Source organism: Corvus hawaiiensis, chromosome 5 (assembly GCF_020740725.1).
Source record: "Corvus hawaiiensis isolate bCorHaw1 chromosome 5, bCorHaw1.pri.cur, whole genome shotgun sequence".
Classification (NCBI taxonomy): Eukaryota; Metazoa; Chordata; class Aves; order Passeriformes; family Corvidae; genus Corvus; species Corvus hawaiiensis.
Window position 1 is genome coordinate 64,050,967 of NC_063217.1, and position 23,379 is coordinate 64,074,345.

Consider the following 23,379-nt stretch of genomic DNA (forward strand, 5'->3'; position numbering starts at 1 on the left):
TTTAACAATGAGAAAAATAAGAAAAAGAAATAAACGCTTCCTTACAGACCTTGGTGCAGTCCTTTCCTGCTTTCCCAAATGAATCCTCTTAAGTTTCCACAGAGGGCATGTGTGGTTGAGGAAAACACTTGTAATTTGTTGTTTTGCAGAAGGGTGGTTCCCTGTACCTTTGGAAAGAGGCCTTTTCTGAAAACCAAACAACAACAAAAACTTTCCCTCCACGAAGCCAAAACCTGGTGTTTGAAGGTGTACAAGCACATCCATTGTTTTTGGCATGGTCTTTGTGCAAGCATCCAAGAACAAATTTTGCTCTGTAAGCAGTGAGACGTGTGTGGAAGAAGCAATAACATTCTGCACGTGTGTCACAACACACTGGAAATATTATCCTCACTGTATAATACATTCAGGATCTCATAGTGGATTCTGGGCAAGCAAAGGGCTGCTGCATCTTGTATTTCTTGGCTTGTAGTGCTCCATTTAAACTTTGGGGGAAAAGTCTTAAGAAATGGGTATTAAGCAAGAAGCAAAACCTATCTTCCAATTCTAAACATAACTAAATGCCATCATAACATTTTGTTACATTGGCAACTCTATAAATAAATTTAATCAATTTCTACATGATTTTGCCTTAAGTTTCTGCCTTCCCAGACCTCTTCAGGGAGAACGGTGTCTCTTCTGTTTATCCCTTTTGGAATCTGACCATGTGGTAATGTTGTTACACCGTGGGATTTTATCTGTTGGGTTTTGTCCCAAGACTTGGATTCCTGGAGTGAGATGACTGAATGTCTCACTACAGCTCTTGTATTTTTTAAGCAAGTTTCTGTACTCCATGGATGTAAAGTTTTACATCTGGAACAGAACAGAACCAACTGCGGGTGTATCTTCTGTCCTTAACTCTGGTGAACAAAGGCAAGACGAGCTCCTGATTTTGAAACATGAGAGAGCTGCAGCACTGAGATTTGCAGCACTCCAGAAACCAGGAGCATCTTGTCATTCTGCGAGTTTCGTGCAGAAGCAGTGATCGTCAGGGAGACGCATCTTCCAGTGGTATTTACAGCTTGATGTTGATTGTAGGGCACAAGTCATTATAAGCCTGACCACTTTCTTATCCTCTTCAGTAGTGTGAGTAGGGTATTTCACTCCCAGGCTGTGGAAGCTTGCAGATCACTTTCTTGCCTATCTCTCTCCTTCCCATTGGGAGGTGTTTGCCAAGCCTCAGCAGCACTTTGGAGCTGAGTGAAACTCAGAGGCATCTTCTGTCTGAGTAGGCACCTCAGGTTAAAGTTAAGCTCCCAGATCTCCTCTCTCAGTGCCAAGTGGCAGCTTCAGGGAGTGCATCCAAGGAGGGTGGTCAAGTAGCACCTTGCTGCACATGCAGGGATGTGGTTTCACTGCCAGTGTAGCCTTTACCTACTGGCATGTCACCCCTCCTGGGGCAGGGACCCAGCAGGCTTGTGGCATGTTGGTGGCTCTGACAGAAACTAACTTGGAAAGCTTCTGATGGAGCTCATCAGGAGGAGGCTTGTAGGGAAGGCACCATTCCCCTTTTGTGAAATGCAAAGGCAGTTTTACTCCAGAGAGCCTCTGAGGATGCTCCTCTCCCAGCAGCCATGCAAATAAAAGACCACAGGGAAAGGCTACTGGGGAAAAATATCCACCACATTCTTCCTTTGTACCTAGTTTGACTTTTTTCTTTTAGATGTGAAAGAAAGAGCTGGCAGAGAATGCCTTCCCTTCCTGCAAATGAGATTTCAATACCCAAAGAACTTGACGGTGTTCCTCTCTATCTTGTTCTCTGACACAGTGGAAAGCTTCAACTTAACCCTGGTAGTTAAGTCATAATTGTCTGAACTGAGCCAGGAAAGAGCTGTGGAAAAGTGACACATGTATCCCTTTTTTTTTTTAAATGTCACTCATCCCACTGGCTTTTAACAAGAGCACTCTCCAGGCCATCTCTAGAAGGACCTCTCTGCTAACGGGCATATGTATCACAAAGTTCTTGATCACCTCCTCTTCCTTTTTCATTGTTTGTTAAGGAGCATTGATGTGCTGCAAGATTCTCTCATTACAGTAATTCCAGTGCGTTGGACTGAAAAGTCCTCATGGGAGCTGAGAGACAGGCTAGCTGATCTTCTCCATCACTGTCTTCTGTGATTCCGTTGTTCGTACATGACACTTCTCTAAACAGTGCCCTTAGAGAGCACTGCTGGCAATACAGGTCTAAAATGCTGGGATTATCCAAGGAGACCCTTTTTAGCTCAAAGCACATCACATAATAGAAAGTATAGACAGCTTAACCAAAGCAGTGGTTTTGCAGTCTAAGCATCTGGTGCATACTCAGGGGACTGTGGCTTGACTCCCATTATCTGCCAATCAGGTAATGACTTGGCACGGCAACTTTTTGGGAGTATGGCACATTGCTCTGCAGAGCTGTCACCATACTGAAGAGCCACCCCAGGAGAGCAGGCTGCTGAGCAGCCTCGTACCCTGGCACATGCTCTTGCAGCTGGACCAGAGCCTTGGTGCAGAAGAGGTCCACAACTTCCTCAGTTCTTCCACTCATGGGAAATCTGTGGGGTTGCTCCCTGCTTGGGGAGTCTCCTGTTCACTGAACTTTGCTTCCTGTGGATACAGCAGTGAGTGAGTGCTGGTGGTGTAGCACAGCCTGAGAGACACCATCACCAGCCATCAGCGTTGCCATCAGTGCTGCCAAAAGCAGCCCAGAGCAGCAACCATGGCCAGCCTTGGCCCTCATCTCCACATCCTCCCTTAAATCTTCTGATGGCAACCGAGCATTGCTCTGGTGCGGCAGAGGTGCCTGTAAGGAGGGGCCAGGTGTGTGCCTGGTAGTGTGCAGCACTCAAGTGACACATGACAAAGGGGAAGCAGTTTGCTGAAGTGGGAACACATGGCTGTCAGCTCCCAACAACCGTGATGGATTCATGGGGCTCTGCCGCTCCATCTCACCCTGGCAGAAATGAGGAGATGCTTGTCTCAGCATCCGCAGAAGCTGGCACTGCCTGGGCCACAGCAAAGCCCTCAGTTTTAGCCAAGAATCCTGCTATCCTTTTCCTGCCTGCTCCTTAATGTATGTTCTTAGTGACATTGCTCAAAGGAAGTGGGAATCACATAGGATAGAGAAATTTATTTTCTTTCTTCAGTCTTGAGGAAAGGTTTTTTGTCAGTTGATTTGTTTAGGCGCATGCAGACAAGAAATAAAATTCTGGGCTTTTATTTGGAGAAAATGTTTTATCTGAGGATGTAACTAAAGCGTGCTGGCACTGTAGCTCCCTGGATCCTGTTGCCTTTCTGGGGTTGGGGCAGTTTGTTGGAATCAGAGGAACTGTCACTGTTCTGTCTGTAGGGGTAGGGATGCTGAGGCATCAGGCACAGCAGTGATTTGTCCAAAATGTGGATTGTGAATATATCAGGCTGCCAAACACCAGTCTTACAACATCTCCTGTGTAGGGTTAATAAAAACATATCCTGCACACTTCCTAGGCTGCATACACCTACCTGCCCCCTTTCCACCAGTTAATGACCTGTCTGGAAGCAAAGAAATTTATTTGTTCTTGGGAGACCAGTCAGCTGTAGCCAGGTGGCACCACAGGCTTTTTGCCTGAAAGAAAACAGGTTGATCTAAATAAGATTCTGAAATCAGTTCCTTTTTTTCCTGTATCAACAGCATGCAGGACCCTAAGACCACAGTACTTCCTTACAATGCTACTGACAGAACACTGAATCCCAAGGAGCTCTTCAAAGAGGGACAACTTGTTTACATTTACACATTTTTGATCTTGCTTCATAAACACACAGAGCTGTCCTGTCACTGAGCAAAGAGAGGTGTACTCTGGCTGACTGGAATTGCTTGGATGGTACAGAGCATTCCCAAAGCTATGAAATGCAAACAGTCAGCTAGCCATCACTTGAGAGAAAATGACAAGACAGAGTAAGAAAGCACCTACTAACAGAAAACAGGACCTGGTTTTGCATCCTGCCTTTTCATTATCTCAGTAGGGAAAGGTTCTGTGTCATGTTCATGCCTTAACTGTGGTGAAGTGAAGGGGCCTGATCCTCCTCCAAGACTGAGGCAGTAGGTGAGGTTGTGGCCAAGGTACCCCATGCTTGCCCAGTGCTGGAGAGATTGCTCAGGAGCCATGAGAGCATCAGGCAAAATGCCATTTAAAAACATCAAGAACAAAGATTTGACAGGATTCTCTGTCTGTTCACTTGCCCTGCAATTGGTACCACAACCCATGTGTAGATATTCTTTAATGGAAAAGAAAGCCTATGTTAGATGTGTGTTCTTTTTTATGATTTCTCTCTCTTGAAATGGATCTGACAACTCTTAAAATTTCTGAAAGCTTCAGAGGAGGAGGAGATCTCTGTGTGCTCGTTCAGCACAGTAGCGCCCAGTTCTCCCTCCTCAGACTTCTCCCCCACCCCTCTACTCATGAGCGTGGGATTGGGAATGGGATGTATCAGTTCAGCCTTATCCCCAGCAAGAGAAGAGCCTCCTCTGTTGCTATTTTGGGTTCCGTGGGTGCACCCTGCCTGCCGTGAACCCAGCACAGTGAAGTGTTTAATTCAGCCTCCTCGCTCATTTGAAAGGAGGCTGTTGAGCACTCTGACCACCCCACTTTTACAGCTGGCCGTGAATTTCTGAGTGTGCAGTGATATCTTTAGCTCTGACTCCAGAGATTTCCTGTGGAGCTGCGAGATGCAATCCCGCAAGTGCACTGGAGCTAAATATTCTTTCTGGGCTGACATGCAGCCAGGCAAACAGGGGCAGTGTCAACACTAGCCTTTCCAGTGCTGAACAGGTCGAGTCATTCTGGAGGAGGTGAGGCCTAGTTCAATTAATTAGGTAATAAGTTTGTTTTGGTATTTAACCAATCTTTGGACCTCTCTGTGCTAATCTTGTTTGTAAATCCCTAGAAAATGCCATGTGACCTGCATTGCAGCACTGCACTCAGCTTTGGCAACCAGGGCCATTGCGGAGGAAGGTTTTCACCCTCCAGGCAGACTTTGGCTGCAGAAAAGTGTTGTAGGTTTTCACTTGTGCAAGGCCACAGCGCTTAAGAAAGATGAGAAAGTAAATTTTGAAGCAGTCCAAGTTTAGTGAGGGATAATAACAGTAAAAGCCTGGAAATTAGACACACAACACTGGCTTGTTTCGCATAAAATCACCGAACTGCCAAACTGGTGCCACACATTTTAGACCATAAGGAAATATTTTGAGGGAATGAAATAAAGCTAATTAGTCCTTCAGGCTGTGCACCTTGATTTTGTCATTATAAATCTTCAGTCATTTTCTCCTGCAAACAGCTGTGTCCATGCCCAGCACCTGCTGAAGATGCAGCAGCTTTTCTCCTCTGCAGCTGCATTTGGTTGTTGACCTGTGTGAGTGTGGAGCTGTTTGGTTTTCCAAAGCAAGGGTGCTTCCAGATGACATCTATGGCTCTCACTGCACTTACAGTCACTGTAGAGAGCTACAGGATAGAGGTTCACAGTGTGCTGTGAGGAGGAGCAGCAGGAAGATAGGGCCATTCCACAAGCTTCCTGTACCACTTCCCCCAGCAGCTTTTGAAGGCTTGCGGCTCTGCCTTGGCTTGCATCTTTGCTGGTTTTAGTGGCGAGCCAAAGGAGCTGGAGTTTGCTGCAGAATTGTTTCTGAAATATCAGGGAGAGGAAGACTGTGGTTTATTTATGCTTGGGGTTTTTTCCTGAGCATTGTCACCATGCCTTTTTCAGGCAATGGTGTGTTCATATCTTTTAAGAGAGAAATGTCTCATTGTAAGCAGTGAAAACACGTACTACTACCTCAGCTCGGAGTAACAGATTAATTTGGAAGGAAGCCAGCAAAGAAAACATGCCACTTACATTTAAACAAAAATAATAATGCTGGTTGATGAGTATAGGACAACAATGTACATTGCTAATGTGCTATGCTTGTTAAGGAGCTGGTGTTTTCACAGTGACAAACTGAACACTGAAGTCTGACTCTGTTACAATTTGGAGATGTCTGACAAAGTTAGACATGTGTCACCATGCTGAGAATCCAAATCCTTTTTATACAGCTGAACTGCCTTACTGGGGTGCACAGGTATTCTGGCTGCAGGACAAGGAAGCGTGAGCACTGCAGTTGAGTTGCTGGAGATGTCCATGAGGTGTAAAAGCAGCACAGCACTGGAGAGTCCTGACACTTCTGCCAGTAGTGTGGCCTTCCTGCCTGACCGCTGGGTTTCTCACAGAGGAAATGCCCCAGATCACACCCTGACCACTGGCTATCTCTGGCAGTCCCTAGGATGTCTTGGAGAAGAGGCCTGGTAACTTTGGAAAGACCTGGAATCAGCACACTGAAAGCACAGTAACTCAGTCGATATAAACTTGGCATTTTTCTAAAAGCAAAACCCCCACTGCATTTCATTCACAGCCGAATGGGTAAAGACTTTCTGTCTTTGTGCCTATCTGTGGTAGCAGATCCTTAGCAGCATCTTCAGCTCCTTGTTTCCCAGAACTTGTTGGTTGCTTTTGGTGAAGCCCAGAAAGATGCCAGCACCAGGATGGATGGTGATTCTGATGGACACCCCAGCTGCCAGTCTGTGTGTCAGAGATATCTCAGTCTTACATATGTGTTTTCATACATAATATCTAGAAAATCAGGTGTGGGGTAATTAGGTTGAAATCCAGTGAAAATTCAACAAAATGTTTGCACCCAAAGGATACAGCTCAACATTTTCAGTGGGCTACCGTGGAGATGCCTGAGTGCTTTGATTTTTGGACACTAAGAAGCAGATGAGAATCTGCAGAGACTCACAAAAATTGTGACACTCCTAGTAGTGATGACTGCATCTTTTATTTGAAACATTATGAACCCAGCTTACCAGCTGGAATATGGCACGGGAATATTGCCTCACATGGTGTTAGAGGGAATATTTGATTAGCGAGTTTGCTAATGAAGCAACAGTGCTGCTGAAAAATGACCCAGAGCCGTTAAACCTGTCTGAAGTAAGAATTGTGATTCATTTAGGTGTTTCCTACTAGGTTCCCAGTCTATTGCAGTGTTGTAGGTAATTTTGGAGGAAAAAATTTTTAGGATGCTAATAACAGAGTTACAGCTACAACCTAAGGGGACGTGGAACTAAACAAAAGAAGGATTCATTAGAGAACAAAAGAAACATTGGAGACTTTGAACCTAGGAGTCTCCCACACATTAACTAGGTGTACTGCCAATATGCTACAGATATGTGTTACATGAACACATAAGGTAATGATATGTCTACAAAGGGCTGAATGTATCTGTTTGATATTTTGTAGTGAATTATATTTAAGCAAGTGGGAAGCTGCACACTCCCCAGTCCCTCCACCTATCAGAAATAAGGTATTAAGAGATCTAAAGCTATCTTCTGCAGTTTTTGTAGACTTACAGCTGACAGCCACACCACGTGTTGGTAAATTGGAACCTGGCTCTATCACTGGGAAGTACAGCCCATGGTTTCACAGAGCCACTGTTGGCTTTGCTTTGTGAAGGGTTTGAGATATCAGCTCTCTGGGCAAAGTCTTTTGAACACAGACAAAGGATAAGGAAGGAAGGAAGCAACCCATATCACTGGGGATTTCAGAGGCTCCCTTTTTCCATGGTGCACCAGGTGAATACTGGTGGGATGCTCAGAGAGGGACCCGTGTTTGGGACAGGACACACACAGAGCACCCAGCCAGCCCCTGTTTCCACAAATACCAACTGATTTCAGCCTGGGGAGCAGGGGGTGTGCATAGCACTGATTACCAAGAAGACTGTGCAGTCAGACTCAAAATAATTTGGCTTCCAAATCAGGATTTAGCCACTGGGAAGTGACTGCTGTGCCAGTAACCCAGGGTGTAGCAGAAGGAAGCCTAAGCAGAGGTACTTACACCAGAAAGTTGTACTGCAGGAGTTTGCCCAACAACCTGCTTTGTGCTTCACCGCAGAAAATAAAGCAACATCAGTGTCCAGGACTGTCCCTTGTGATCAGGATTGGGAGTTCCTGGCTTTACTGTAGCTTTTCTTATTCCTTCCAAGGAGAGCACAGCTGGGAGATATGGATAAGATGTGGCTTTTGCTAGTGACTTCTACAACAGTGAAGCTGGACCCTTACAATGGGGCCAATGAGATCACAAGGGAAGCAAGAAAGGGGATGGGATTCTTGCAGCTGCAAAAAGATCAGGGTCAGAATGCAACTCCATTACAGACACTTATTCATCCACAGAGATGCAACCAAAATATGCCATTAGCACCAAGTTCTTCAGAATTAGATTTAGCTCTCGGTGCATCTGTATAGTTTCTCTCCTGCTGTTCCATTTTTTGCTATTGCACATTGGTTTCTCATTGAGCATATGACAGAAAAGGTATCAAAGCTGTTTTGGAAGTTCTTTAATTGTAGGTTGTTCCCTTTTTCATTATACATTATGAAAAAATGTAGTAAGGAAATGTGAATGCTCGGCTAGAGGAGGTCATCAATAATCTATGCAACTGCTAATGCCATTAGCTTCTTTGGATTTTGCACTGTATGGGGCCTAAAGGAAATGTTTCCTAAAAATAGCCCTCTAACTTACAAAAATGAGTCAGCCAAACTTTCCTTCAGCGGAGCTGCAGCTGTCTGAGCATTCTGAGCAGTGGTAATAGAAAGCTGCAGTACGGATGCTTTTTCCTTTTCTCAGGAGACTCAACTTTACAAAAGATAAAGAATGATGGATGGGAGATCTGCCCTGTTTTCAGTTAAATAACTTCTAATATCACCTAAGAGGGAGCAGAGAGATTCTGTCATCCCATCAGTGTTTTAGATTTGTGCAGAGCACAGCCTTGGTTTGGTGTCTGGGATTTTGAGTCACCAGTGCTCTGCCACTTACTGTTGTTTTTTTCAGATACACATATAGCTTTGCATTGGGACCCTGAGACATGGTCAAATTCACAGTGATGGCAGGGTGTATTAATGAAGGGCATCATTCTTTGCGAACAGTGGTGTTTTTAATTAATAACTCCAGCAGGACTTTTCTGAGATTTGCATTTTTTCTATTCCATGTCCTTTTTAAGTTAGTGAGATAATGAAATTACAAGGATGAAAGTGGGGGCAGGGGGAACCCAACTTAAAGTCTGGAAAATAATTGCTGTATTTTTTTCTAAAGAAAGACTGTAGTCTTCATTCCTGTTAGTGATAGCTCAAACAAGGCACCGCAGTTGAGTGGCAACTGCACCAATTAGCAATGCTGCTGTTGGTTTGTGAATTGCATGTGAAATGTAGAATTTGTCCAGAAGTGCTAATGCAAATTGCTCAACAAAAATGTGCCCTCTGTGTCAAGTCTTTTCATTTGTTCTGACACACTGCTGTCTCCCCAGATTTCTCTGATCGGTAGATCCCTCTCTCAGTTGACAGCTACCAGAGCTCATAAAGTAATGAAAATATTTCTTATTGCCATTAGCTGTGTCTCTTCAAGGAGGGCGCCAAGCCGGCACCAGCTACTTGCTATTCAACATAATTCTGACTTTCATTTATAGGGTATTGGACTTCACATTTCCAGACTTAAATGCTAAAAGCCCAGTAAATGCCTAAGATTTTACCTGCACAGAAGTTCAAAGACCTGGCTATCTGCCATGACAGTAATTTGGTCACTTTGCATGTGTTCAGCATCCCCTGTTATTGTACATGATGATAACCTTTGTGCTGCACTGGAGGGGGCTGAGTTACAATTGCCGTGGGAACTGTAACTTGTTTCCTGGCTTTTTCAGCACACAATAGCTCATCCTTATTTAAAAGAAGGAGAAGTGAAGCAAGGGCACAGTAAAATGTTGGTGTTTTCATACCTACAGAATATAAAATAGTGTATTTAGCTGTATGCAGATTGAAGTTTTATTTGTTACACTATTTATTGCACCTCTGAGCCATGGTCCCAGTTTAGGAGTCTCATTGTTCTGGGCTCTCTGCAGATGCAGGATGTAAATATGTTTCTTTCCCTACAAATACTTCTAACCTAAGAGTAAGATAAGAGATAATGCAGGGAAACAAACACACCAGGGAGTACAAGGAAACAGAAGACAGCTGGACATCATGGAGACAGAAACTTCTACAAATGTAACTATACTGGGGGCAGAATTCAGGGTCAGATTTCTGTGATTTGGAGGCTGTCCTCCCAAGAATGAGATCCAGCAGGGAGGAAAGCATGAAGGCACTTCTAGCTAAAATGTAGCATGTGGAAAAGAGTGGGTTGTGATGGGGTGACAGAAAGTCTCAGCAGTGAGAGAGAGATGATGTGTGAGGTGGCATATGCTGCAGCTGAATTTGAGAGCAAGGGAGGGTGTGGAAATCCAGAGTAAAGGGAATCCAAGAGAGGTCTGCAAGGAGAGAGATGGCACAGGCGGGATGACAGGCAAAGAAAATGAGCAGGACAGCAGAACTTGGGCTGTCTACAAGCAGGGTAAGATTGCAAGTGTCAGGGCGTGAGGCAGTGGGAACCTGGCTGTGGGACTGCACAGAGCATGGGGGCATAGATAATAACCAGGCCATGGACTGAGTGACAGCCAGGCCATGGTGCTGCCCACAGGGACTGAAGGAACAGGAAGGAGAGCAGGCCTAGGGAGTAAGATGAGAGCCTTCTTCGAGCTTGATCTGACAGATATCCACAAGACAATCCCAGAGGCAGAGCATGAATTTAGTCAGAACAGCTGGGAAGTGGCCAGGGACAGAGAGGCAGGTCGATGAGTCACTGGTGCAGAGAAGGTTCCTGAATGTGTACAGAGGGAGAGCTCACTCGGAGACACAAGGGAAAGGGAAAGGAGACAAGGGATGAGGACACAGAGCCACAGAATGGCAGCAGGTAGAAGGGTGAGCAGTGACGAACTACTCTGAGTAACCCCGAGCAAGCACATGAAGGTGTTGGGGTCAAGTAGGAGCACTGGGAAAGGAGGACCAGATTTTCAGAAGGAGTTGACAGGCTATGACAGAGAGCCTGGTGTAGTGCAGACCTGCAGCCAGACAAAGGAAATTAGAAACTCTGTGATTCCGGTTTTGTGACAGGAAAGATGTGAAAGCCTGTTTGGAAAAGAATCTGTTGGAGATGGAGCCTAAATTCAGTCTAAATCATATAAATCATCAGCAGCACACTCAATAAGCTTAAAGCTGACAGTGAGAAGAGATAGAGTGAGAGCTGGAGAGTCACTAGGAGTCACGGGTTGATTCATAGTGACTTTTTTTTTAAGCATAGAGATAAAGCATGCATGTGCTGCAATGGGAAAGAGCGAGAGAAGAGTGAGATATAAAAAAAGGAGAAGGAAGATGGGGGCAAGAGAGATGAGAAGAGAGGACCCAGTGAGACTGCCAGGACAAGCAGAAGGGCTGGGAACCATGGATGAAGCCGCCTCCTCTGTGGCCAGGAGCAGAGAGGTGGGCAGGATGGGAAGTGGGGGTAGAAGGAGATCATGTCTTGCTTTAAGTCTCTCATGGGAGAGATCAACACAGTTCTGTGCAAAGACCTGTCTCCAGTGAAGGCAGGGTTTCAGAGGTGAGTCAAAGGCTGCAAAAAGGCAGCTGGGATTGCGCTGGGAGGGCTAGTTAAGCTGGCAAAGATAAGTAGGCATTAGGAAGATGGCAGCATAGAAGGAGGCAAAAAAAGCATTCATGTTGTGGAGGAAGTAAAAAAAAAATTTAAAAAAAAGGAAATTTAAAGCTTAAGCGGTATCAAGGCTATCTAGAAAGCCTCAGACTGCATAAATAAGGGCTTGATCAGCAAAGCAAGCTATACCTTAGAGACCTGGAAGTCTAGGGATAAAGTCAGTTCTTCTAAAACCTGAGCTGAGCTAGGCCTTGCAAAGGAAATTAATTCAATTGTGAGGTTTTCCTTAGTTATACAAATAGAGGAAACCATACATATGGGACATGTCAAGGTGAAAGACCTTAAAGACAAGCTAGGCATAGCCCAAATCAGAATACCTTATCTCAGTTTTCAGTAGGACTAAGATGACTGAGTGTCAAAGTACAGGCCAGGTGGCTGATGGAAATACAAAGACCACATCCAACAGGGAAGAAAAAATCAAATGAGTTTCAAGTGCTGCAACTAGGTGATCTGGGTTGCTTGAATTCAAGGATGTTAAAAGAACTGGCTAATGAAATCCTACACCTGTTGTGCCGTCCCAACCAGCTTGGTTTATCAGCAGCTAATTATGTGAAACCACAACAAAGATCCTGTGGCTTTGCCAGGCAGCTGGACCACTTCCCTTGGGCCTGCCGGCTACCTTATGGAAATATTTGGCTCTTGATTGGAGATGGAAGTCCCACCTCCAGAGGGCTTGCACAGACAAGCACATACAAACAAGGCAAGGGAGTTATTCCAGCTCTTTGAAGTCACTGTCAGGCAGAGGAAGATCATGGAATTTATGCATGAATAGATACAGATGACCATTCCTCGTAAGCACCAATGCTTTTATCAGTCCCACTTGTAATCTGCTGAAGCCCACCAGGGATCTGAGTTACTGGGTATCCAAGGTACACTCTCCCTCTGTGTCCTGTATGGGCACAGAGCAGAAGGAAGGCCTCACTGCACCCGATCCTGCTGGTGTGTGATCTCGCTCTCCTGTGGGCACGATGTGAATGAGGGAGAAGAGAGCAGTGTGAAAGGAGCAGTTGTGAGCTGCAGATCACTCCCAAGCTGTGCCAGGAAATACCCAGGAAGACAGTGCCACTTTACTGCGAGCACCAGGGACATGGCAAACACACTCCCTGACCCCTCCCTGCATTCCTACCAGGCCAGAGACCAGCCACAGGGTCAGGGACAGTGCAGGAGAGGTCCCTGGAGCCGTGCAGGAAGAGGGATACTTTGTGAGAGCCTTTGCCATACATCTTTCTGTGGATATTTTTTTGCCTTGGCAGAAGCAACACCATGGGGGTGATCGCAGCTTCTTCCCAATTTTTGAGGTAAGGTGCCTTCTGCATATGAGAAGGAGAGCATATGGCCCACTGTGTTTATTTCTCAGCCAGGATTCTTTCAGGCTTGGCAAATTACACACTGCTTGCTGAGGAGCAACACAAGTGCCAAGTTGGAATTTCTAAAAATGAAATATTTCATTTATCACAGCACTGAGAAGAGGATCTGAAAAACGCCCCTAAGTGTGAAAAAATACCTTTTGTTTATGCTCAAACAAAACAACCAAGAGGAAATTTAACAAAATTCCACCTAGAGTAAAAAAAATCTCTGCAGTCATCCACAGGAGACTTCAGGCAGCTTCTGCTAGGCGTGAGCTAGAGCCAGGCTCTGCAAAATACCTCAACAACCAGTGAGCTCCATGGGGTCCAAGTGATAATATGGTAGAGGCTCAGGCCATTAGAAGGAAAGGGGTTGCCTGGTAATGGGGAGTGTTAACTGCTAGAGAGCTCCATTAGAGCATCTTTTTCTTACACTTTTGCTTTTTCCAAGCCCCACATTTTTCCCTGTGTGTGCTTAGAAGCTTTTCTTTCTCTTACAGCATTTATTTTTATTGTGTCATTTTCCTCTGTTCTCCCTTTTCATTGGCCCTGTGTGAGTGTTTGTTTAAACCATTTGCCTGCTTTCATCTTCCATTTTTCTTCTCTCCCTCTTTCCAGGGGCTCTCTAGCTGTGATTATCCTTACGCTTCACATTAGCTTTCCTCCCTCCTGTTCCAGGATGGGCTTGAAGGGGGCATTGATTAAAGCTAAAACCTGCAGCAGGAGAATTTCTATCAGGCACCAGCTTCAGGGTCCAGTGGCCTCCGTGAGCTCAGCTCTCACTTAGTTTTTCTCCAGAACCAGTTTCCAAAGTCCCAGGAAATCGACCAAGACAGAGCCGAGCTGGCACTGAAAGGGCAGGTCACAGCTCCTCTTGAGGGGCTGATTTGTACCCTTGGAAGCCCTCAGCTGTGGGAGAAGGCAGCGGGGATATGGCATGGAAAAGTTCTGGCATGGGCCAGGTTTTCAACTCCCTCCTCCTGCCTTTTGCTCCCTGAAGGTTCCCTCTTGCTTTCTGAGTGGTAGGACACACTGTGGAATGCCATGATGGCACAGCTTCACGCAGCAGTCTTTGAAGGGAGTAATTACAGCCTTCATAATATGCCTAAATTATAAGGTTGGGCATTTCAGTGTTTCTTCAAATCCTTGCCCTCCTTCCCACCCTGCCACCAGCCTTGCCTGGGGGCCAGTGCTTATTTCTCCCTTTTTTTTTTTAAGGTATGAATGTAAAGAGGCTATTTTGGTTTGAATTTGGGCTGATCCACTTTTTTTTTTCTCTCCTAAAAATAATAAGACCAATAAAAATTGCAATTACAAGTTATTTGAAAAATAGTTATTTGAGATAAATTAATACTTCTCAGTGCACAAATCCAACTGTATGAAAGACCATGGCAACCGGGGGCCTGGGGGGAGAGAAGAGGTTTGCAGCCCCTCCCTGAGGCTAGATGACAGAGGAAATAGGTGAAGCAATCTGCTCTGCTGAGCCTGCTGCTGGAGCTGGAGTTGTGAACCAGCATATTCCATCCCTTCATCCTATACACTGTTTTTTCTGAGGCAAAAAACATCCCCAGAAGTCTGAAATGAATGGATTTGTAATTCCCTTAGTCTGTCAGATGGTACCATTCTGAGAAAGGTGGTTTTCCTGTGGGCAGTCTGATTTAGAGAGAGGATGAAGATCCCTGCAAGACACAACAAGTCACAACATTATAAGGAATTCAATAGAAATATTTCTGGGGGAGTATAGGAATGTGCTTTCAGGTTGCCCTGAAAACACTGGGTAGGGATGATGTTTTACTGTGACCTAGTGTATGGAAATGGAGTAATATTTTTGATCCCAGTAATAGGTTGAAGATCCCCCTTCTTAACACACACACACACACGCAGTGCCTGTGTGCCCAGCAGCAGCTCAGGGCTGTGTAGAGGTGAGGGCTGTTCTACCTTGTACATCACAGCCATTCCATTGCAGTACGGTTTTGTTTATCCAGAAAGGCATTCGTCCTTGAAGACATCAAATTGTGGAGATCTGCCGTTTCTGATGCGTAATGGAATCAGAGGGTAAAAATGTGATTCTTCTTTCTGATTTGAATCTGTCTTCAGCTTCCAGTCCTTGTATCTGGTTTTGCCTTCTTCGCTGGATAAAAGAGCTCTTTAAGGAATTTCTTGCCTCAGGAAGGTATTTTTATCCACCATGGTCAAAGCATCTCTCCGTTCTTTTTGTGGTAAGCTAAATGGATTGAGCTCTTTAAGTCACTCACTGGCAGGCACTTTCTGCCACAAATCATTTTTTTGTCTTCTTTTTCTGCTCTGACTCTAAAATGTAGATGTCTGATTGTATGCATTTTTCTAGTGTCATTCTTTGTATGCAGTGTGCAGGATAAGCTATCTCCTGGGTTCTATTTGCTTTGTATATTCAATATCCATTCACTCACATGCCACAGAATATTATGTCTGTTCATCCGTTTTGCACATTCACACCCTGCTTTCCAGGCTATGTTTCTCTCAGCTTTTTGGGCAACAAGTTGTTCCCAGACGTGGAATACCCATCCTCTGTTGATTTCTGCCAGTAGTTGCCTGGAACAGCCCCCTTTTCCCTGAGATGCCACTTTGCCCCCTGACCTTCAGTGGAAGCATAGCTGGCTCCTCCACATCCAAGGGCTCTGATATCAGGCTGTGCACAGAGGGATAATGGGCAGGCTTGGCTGTCCCTGCCTGGTTCTTGGGGCTTCAGCTGGTGGTTGTTCTGCTTGTTCTGAAAGGAAATTGTGTGACTGCTTTTAGCTGCAGTTGGGGGATTGAATGACATGTGGAAGGAATAAATTGCTGCATGATAAGGAAGAGGCACATAAGATTTGAGACAAAGAGGAAAATCTCATTTCCACTCCCCTTTGTTATCTTTTTACTGTGCATAACTGTACATATCACACATGTTACTCCGAGATCCTGCAGAGTATCCCATCACTCCAGTAGAGCCCTGGAAATACACTGGGAAGACACAGGATTTATCTTTCTGTTGCTTCACTAATGATCAGTTTATCCACAGGGGGCAACTCCCGTGGAGGCATTAAGTAAGCAGCCAGATCCTTGCACAAGTTCATCTTACCAGGTGCCCTGCAGCTCTACAAACCTGCCCAGGTGTGTTATGCTGACCATTTGTAAACAGTGGCTGCTTTTTGGCTCTGTGAACAGGCCGCTCTTTGGCTCCTTCAATACCTGGTTTTGCTCCCAGGGGCCAAGCTCTCGATTCTGTCCCCAGGCTGCCTTAAAAGTGGGCAGCGGAGGCTGCAGGGGCAGGAGGGCTCCTGGGAGGCTGAGCCAGGGCCAGCCTGTGTCTAAACTCAGTCTGTGGCACAGCTGAGGGGCCTTGGCACCATCCTTCCTTTATGTAACCAGCTCTTGGCTTCACCTGTCCCTTGGCAAGGACCGTGCAGTGGAGCTGCAGCATCACTGTTCCTGACTGGAATGCCTGTGACTCTGCTTGAGCCACTGTTAGCAAGAGAGAGCTGTTTGCAGCCTGAGAGCAGCACACAGTGGCTTTGGGTGGTGTTAAAAAGAGCCAGAGTGAAAAATGAGAAATCACATTGTACCATTTTCCCAGATATCACAGCCTGAGAATACAACTTGTGTTTCCCCTTCTAGGGCATCTTGTCACTCTCTTCAGGGACTACCTGCCCACAGGGCACCCCCGTACACACATGCCCACATGCACACAAGCACAGGGCCCTGGGGGAAGGAGTTGGGCAGTCCCCTTGCTGCTGCAGGTCTCTGGGAGTTACAGGGTGAGCCAAGCTGTGAGCATGGGCCACTGGGGAGACCAGCATGGGCAGCTGCAAGGGTGATATGCAGCCACAGGCTGGGTGCTGATGGGGGTGTTTGGAGAGTGAAGCAAGAGGCAGCAGTGCCAGCTGGTGGAGAAGGGAAAATGCAAAGGCTGGGCAGAGGGTGTAGGAAGGAGAAAGGGGTAGCAGGGAATGAGGAGGAGGAGCAGGAAGTCTAGGGGCAGGAAGGCTCAGGGTGCAGTAGGACAAAGAGGGAGCTGTCAGGCAAAGCAGGAGCAAAGAAGGTTGTCAGTGAAGCTTGGATTAGTTTTGTTTTTAAGCTAAGTGTGGAAGTGCTGCTTGACTTGGTGTTCGGCTCCTGTGGTGAGACTGCACCTGGGTCTGGAGCTGCCATGGCTTGTAAGAGGCAGCCCTATAGAGTCCAGCATTGCTTCCTTCATCCCCAGTTCCCTGCCACACAGCCCATTGCCAGGTGTCATCTCCACTCACTCCCCTCAGAGGATAACAGCAGCAGTGCTGGGCTGCAGAGCACTGGGGAAAGAGCTCTGCTCCCAGGTGCTAGGGAGCATTTTCCCGCCTGCAGAGAACTTTTGCCTGGGCTGTATTGTTATTTTCAGGACACTCAACCCAGGGCTGCTCCCAGTGATCTCATAAGGGCCTTTCATCATCAGTTGGGAAGAGCTCTTGCCAAGAAAAAAAAGGAAAGGAGAAGAAATATTCTGGGCAGGAGGGTGGTCTAGATGAAGAAGGCCTGGCTTTAAACCTGTTAAAACCAGAAACAGGAAGTTTTCATGATGTACCTCAAAATGACTAGCACACAATACTGGAAATGATACCTTTGCGCTAATCTTCGTATTTTCTTCAGCTGCTGCACAGTGCACCAGGCTCACGTCAGCTGGTGGGGGTCCTTTCAAAACTTTCTTCCTTTTAAACTCCAGAATTAATTTATAATATAATCCAACAGAGAATGGAGTGCTTTTTGCTTGGGGTGAGTGTGTCCCTCAGCTAAACCCATGTGTCCATTAGGAGCCAGTACAGGAGTTCTGTAGGAAGATTTTTTTGAAGGCAATTCAGTGACAACTTGGTCTGGAGCCCCAAAGGCAGCTGTGCACTGAAGCTCGCAGAGGAAGTTCCAAGGGATGTCACTTCACAGCATGCCCTTCGGCTCCTGGGTTTTTTCCCCTCCTTTTTCTCTGCCTTGTAGTGGCTGCAGCAAAGGCTCCATTATTTGGCAGCATGGCACTGCTTTTGTCTATAAATGGAAGCAGTTGGCCTGTCTCCCAGGCAGGATAGTCCTGTGCGTCAGTTATGCAATTGGTAGCTTGATGACTTCATCTGAAGCTGGGGGAGGGCCAGGGGGTGGTAGGAAAAAGCCTTTGCCATCAGCTCTGCTGGAGACAGCCAATGAATGTGTGTGTCCCCCCAAAGCAAAGAAAGCAGGAGCTTAGCGACAGGTGTGGATGAAGAGTTTGGTGCAGGAGCAGCTGAAGGATCCTTAGCAATTCCTGGACTCTAGCTTAGGGGAGACGCAGCCACTGCTGCAGCCCTGGTCCTTAGGATGCTTCAGGGACCGTGCTTGACCGGGTTGTAAAGTGCAAAGTGCAGTGGGGGATGGTACTGGGGGAGAAAGTGGAAAGAGGAACAGGGAGAGAACTTTGAAACCAAGACAGATGTTAAAAGGGGAAAGAACCTAAATACCAGAGAGCTGCCTTTCAGCAGAGAGCCCTTAAGGGAGTATCTGTGCAAAGTAGAAATGTGGACAAATTGTATTTTGTTATTTCCTCAGAAGGGTCATGAAAACCTGACCTTCATGCAGAAAGGCTGATCTTCATTTCCCAAGCTACACTTCAGCATTGAACTTAACCCTTTCCTTGACTGGGTTGGGGTGGGTGCTGCAAGATCACCTTTCTGTACGTCCAGATCACACAGTGACTGACGTAACTCAAACCCGCAGTGAAGCAGGTGAACCTGAACCTCACCCTGGCAGGTTTTGCACAAAGGATGCTAAAGTGACACAGGTCCTTTCCATCAAGTTGGTGGTTTTGAGTAAGTCCCTGTCGTCTCTGTTCATCAATTAAAGAGGTTCTACGGGCTCTTAACACCCGAGACAGGGACCGGGAACGCAGTCGCTGGTTTTCAAATACGGCATCAGGGGCGGCGTGGTGCCGGGCCGGGCCCCACGGGAGCTCTGGAGGTGTCGTGAGCCCCGTTTGTCCTGGCCGCGGGACAGCCTCGGGCAGGGCGGGCGCGGCTTGGGAGACCGCAGCCGACTGCTGGGAATGCTCCCTGGAGGCGCCGGCAAGACGCCGGCCCCGCACGGGCAGGGCCGCGGGCGGGCAGCGCCACCTGCCGGCGGCAGCAGCGCCGGGAGAGCTCCGCTAATCCCGACCCTGATCCCGACCCTCCGCCGGGACGCGGGTTGGGATTTACCCCGGGCTTTAGTTGGTGCTTTTCCTAGCACTAAAAGGCAACAAATTGGATTTAGAACATGAAGAGAGAGTGAGGTGTGTGCAGGGAAGGTGCTTGCACTGAGTCCTTCCAGCCACATACACTGATTCTGTGCTGCAGGATGGCAATCTTGAATAAACACTAACTGGAGTTAAATCCTGAGGATCTGGAGAAGAATTAGTGCTGCCAGCTCCCACTATTCGTTGTGGGCACCTAACAGCTTGGCTTCTCAATCCAGACGGCTTTGTTAAATTGCTGTTATGAAGAGAGGGAAACAGAATGGAAGAGAAAATGTACTTGTCTCCTTGAGAAGGAAGAAAAAGTTTAGAAAAACATGACTCTGAAGCATGAAAAAACTTAGCACACAACTTCACTGTTTCATTATTAATGAATTATAATTATATACTCCTGCTTTACCTGAGGGGCTTTGGATTCCAGGAGAAAAGAGGAACCTATTCCCTGTGGGGAGCAGTCCATGGCTCAGTCACAAGCCATGAGCATCTTTCCAAGGACTCACTTTCTCCAAGCTCTAGGCTTCACCCACAGACTCTGTGCCTCCTCAGCTTGGTGATCTGTGATTTCCCTTGCCTGTGGAGCACCCCGGTAACAAGGTCTTCCCTCTCTCTTTGCACAGGAGCACCAGGTGGGATTGTCGCGACCCACAGGGCCCATGCAGCCTTCTGTCCCGGCAGGCTCCAGCAGTGTAGTCACAGGCACCAGCTCTGGGGGGCCCTTCCTTGGGAGCCAGCCCCAGGTGGCCATCATGAAGCAGATGCTGATCGAGCAGAGAGCGCAGCTGCATGTGATGGAGCAGCAGAAACAGCAGTTTCTCCAAGAGCAGAGGCAGCAGCAGCAGCAGCAGCAGCAGCAGCAGCAGCAGCAGCAGCAGCAGCAGATCTTAGCGGAGCAGGTACAGTATCCATCTGTCTCCAACACATGCTGGGATGAGCATGAGCACTACAGACAATGCAGCACCAGCTCTTCCTCCTAGATTTGGGAATTCCCTCTCTGTGGCTCCTGTCTGGGTGTTTCAGCAATAGTTGTCAAAGAAGAGGCAACTGTATCAGTCCTACCATTATCTTGGCAAATATTACCCATGTTGCCAGTAGTGGGCTTGACAGTCACCTTGGATTTTAGGCACTGGAAAAGTTAGCTCTTAACCTGGCATCTAATGGTGCATTTACTCCAGCAGAAGCAGACTCAGCTGCAGTTACAGTCATAGGTCCTCTCCCCTAGCTCTGATTATAGTCTTGCACTGGCAAAATCTGTGCATAGCTGCACAGGAATCTGGGACAAAGAATGGATATGGGTTAAAAGAAGCCTTAGCAAAGAAAAATGTTACTATTTACCCAGACCAATTCCTTAATCTGGTTTATTGAGTGCCAGTAGGAGCAAATAGGTTATACAAGGGAGAGACAGCAGCAAGGGGAGAACCAGAGACTGAAGTGGGAAAACAGTGAAACTACCTCTGGCAGTGGCAATGTGGAAGAGCTGCATTGGAGCTATCACCTGGCTTCCTCAGCTGTGCCACAGAGTGAGTTCAAACACAGGCTGGCCCTGGTTCAGCTTCCCGGGAACCCTCCTGCCCCTGCAGCCTCAGCTGCCCACTTTTAAGGCAGCCCGGGCTTTGCAATATGGATGTTAAACTACACAGTCTGAATGGCGGTGTGTGCTTAATTCAGCTGTAGTTTCTAAGCAGCCCAAGAGAAAACCACTGGAAAGTCACACTGTTGATTGACTAAACTTGATCCAAGTTTAAAGTTCCAGCCCCCTAATGTTACTTAGATAATGCTCTGGTAGGTCAGCAGTTGCTTTAAGCTTGGCTTCTCCTCTCTTGCTAAGGAAAAACAGCTTAAGACCATCTGCTTAAATTTGTGTTAGAAAACATGCATGCTGTGTAACCACAGAAATACAGATTGCCTCCCCCCCTTTCTCTTGTTGCTTCTGAGAAACAGAAAAATTTACTCTCAGTGAACAGGAAGGATGCTCCTAGAAATATTTAGGATAAAGATGCCTGAACTGATTCAAATGTGAACAAGTGCATGAGAGTGAGGATGCAGTAATGCATCCCATGGATTGGGCCATTTCACATGCATAAAGCCAAGAGCCAGTCAGTGACTTGGCTGCTGGGGGCAAGCCTAAAAGTATTAAAAAGCCACCAAGCTGAGGCTGTCAATTGTGCTGGCAGAGATGAAAAGTGGCAAAGTCACAGTCCTCAGGTTCCTAGCTTTGGGGTAGTTTGTGCCTAACAAGAGTCCCTCTTTCTTTTTGATAATTTGTAACAGATACTTATGAATGCAGGGATCAATACTTCCTTCTTTCCCATCTCTGCCGTTCTTGTACCTTTGTTACACATCCTTGGTTTTGGACACAGTATTTGTACGGCTGCGGATGATGCTACAAGACATGTCCTTTCAGTAAGTGCTTAGTTGAGTACACCTTAGCATCTGAAAGCTCTGTTTTTATAATCAGCCCTTGATTCTGTTTTAAAATATTCACAAGTATTTGTAGAAAACAACCAGAGAGGAGCAATGTGGTCTGGATCAAGGGAGCAATGCATTTTGCAGTCACCACTTCCCAAATATCATTCACTGAAGCACAAGAGGAAATGTGCCTTAGTATCCATTTCTGTTTTGGCTGAGGAATGTTCCTAGGCTGCAGTGCTTGGGTCAGGATGCAGAAATCCTTGCAGCTGAGTGTTATGAGTGCAGACATGGAGCAAAGTCTTGCACCAGGAACACAAACCTCTGGACCTTGGCAGGACTAAGGGAAGGAAAGTGTGTGTGGATACAGTTGCCCTTAGACCTAGGTGAGCAAAGTTAGTTCACATCCCTCCTTCTCCTTTCTGCATGAAGACAGTTAAGCTCATGCTGTAGAGGTCAGGATGAAATGGCTGTAGGTAAGATGCAATGATGTCGGCCTCAGTGCTTGTTCCTTTTTGAGCCAAAAAGAGTCTGAGTGCTGAGTAGCCCAAGTGCTCTGAGGAGGACTCTCCAGATGACTCTACCTGTCTGTCCAGAACACCTCGCCAGATAAGAACCAGTGCAGTTCTGCAGTTTTGCAATCAGTCCATTAATTAATTAATCACCTCTGTCTTCTGTCTCTTCTGCTTTTTTTTTTCCCTCCTTCATTTGCAGCAGTTGCAGCAACAGTCACATTTGCCTCAGCAGCATCTGCATCAACAGCGAAGCCCATATCCAGTGCAACAGGTCAATCAATTCCAAGGTAAAAGTCAAATTATTTTTCCTGTTTTGGAGTCAGTGCCCCTCAAGGTAGCAAGTGAAAGCTTGTGCAGTTTCTGAATACCAGGGTTTGAGCAGTGTACAAGAAGAGGAACACAGGCTGTTGCACACACCACATATTTTACCAAAGGGGAATTCCCAAGTTTGCATATTCAGTTAAGTTTATGTTTTCCTTTCTGCTTCCTTCAGTGAAAGCTGCTTTTTTTTTTTTTTTTTTTGACATTTGTTTTGCCTCTTTGACATCCAGACATCATGGATTCATTCACAGGTTTATCTTGTTTGCTTCTACTCTTATGAGTTTTTTTTCCTGATAGCATTTCTGACTGTATCTTGGTTTTTCCCCTCCTTCATTCCCCACTGTATCTAATTTGATGAGCAGAGAATTTCAGAGAGGTCATGCTTACCTGGAGAAGGACTGATAAATCTCAGGTGTGGGAAACACAGTGAAATATCTGAGATGTAAATAGAGATTTTTTTAATGATCTCAAAAAAAGCACAAGTATTATTTTGATGTGCTCCCAGGTAACTGAAGAATGTAAGCGTACTCATTTTAACTTAGGAAAATAAGTTAATTCTGAGATTTTAGGTGCAAAGCATCAGCTGAATGTCTTCACTAACCATGATTTCTATACAGACATGAAATGAACACACACCTGTGCTGTATTTTCATGGTAATGTCCTGTAGCTGCAACAGAAAACAAGGGAGGCAATTCTGGACAGTTCACATTGCCATTCTGGTTCCCAGGATATGAACAGGCAGCCACGTCTTCTACTGGCATATATCAGGGTGACTTCTTCTAATCACCTCTTCATTTTTATCTTTGGCTCCTTAAGTTCTGTATGAAATTACTTTTTTTCCCCAATAACTGATTTTCCAAAATTAAGAAGTGTGTGCACGGTCATCCACTGAGATGCACACAT

At 46.2% G+C, this 23,379-nt stretch overlaps 1 protein-coding gene across 2 annotated transcripts in view; it reads left to right on the forward strand.

The window, feature by feature from the left end:
• The window catches only part of MAML3 (mastermind like transcriptional coactivator 3), a 267,881-nt gene that overhangs the window by 238,899 nt on the left and 5,603 nt on the right, over positions 1–23,379 (forward strand). The window contains exons 3-4 of one of the 2 annotated variants that reach the window (XM_048303924.1): positions 19,851–20,126; positions 22,354–22,441. In XM_048303924.1, coding sequence (XP_048159881.1) covers positions 19,851–20,126; positions 22,354–22,441 — 364 coding nt within the window. The remainder of the gene's footprint in view (positions 1–19,850; positions 20,127–22,353; positions 22,442–23,379) is intronic. The other variant, XM_048303925.1, reaches the window with a different exon arrangement.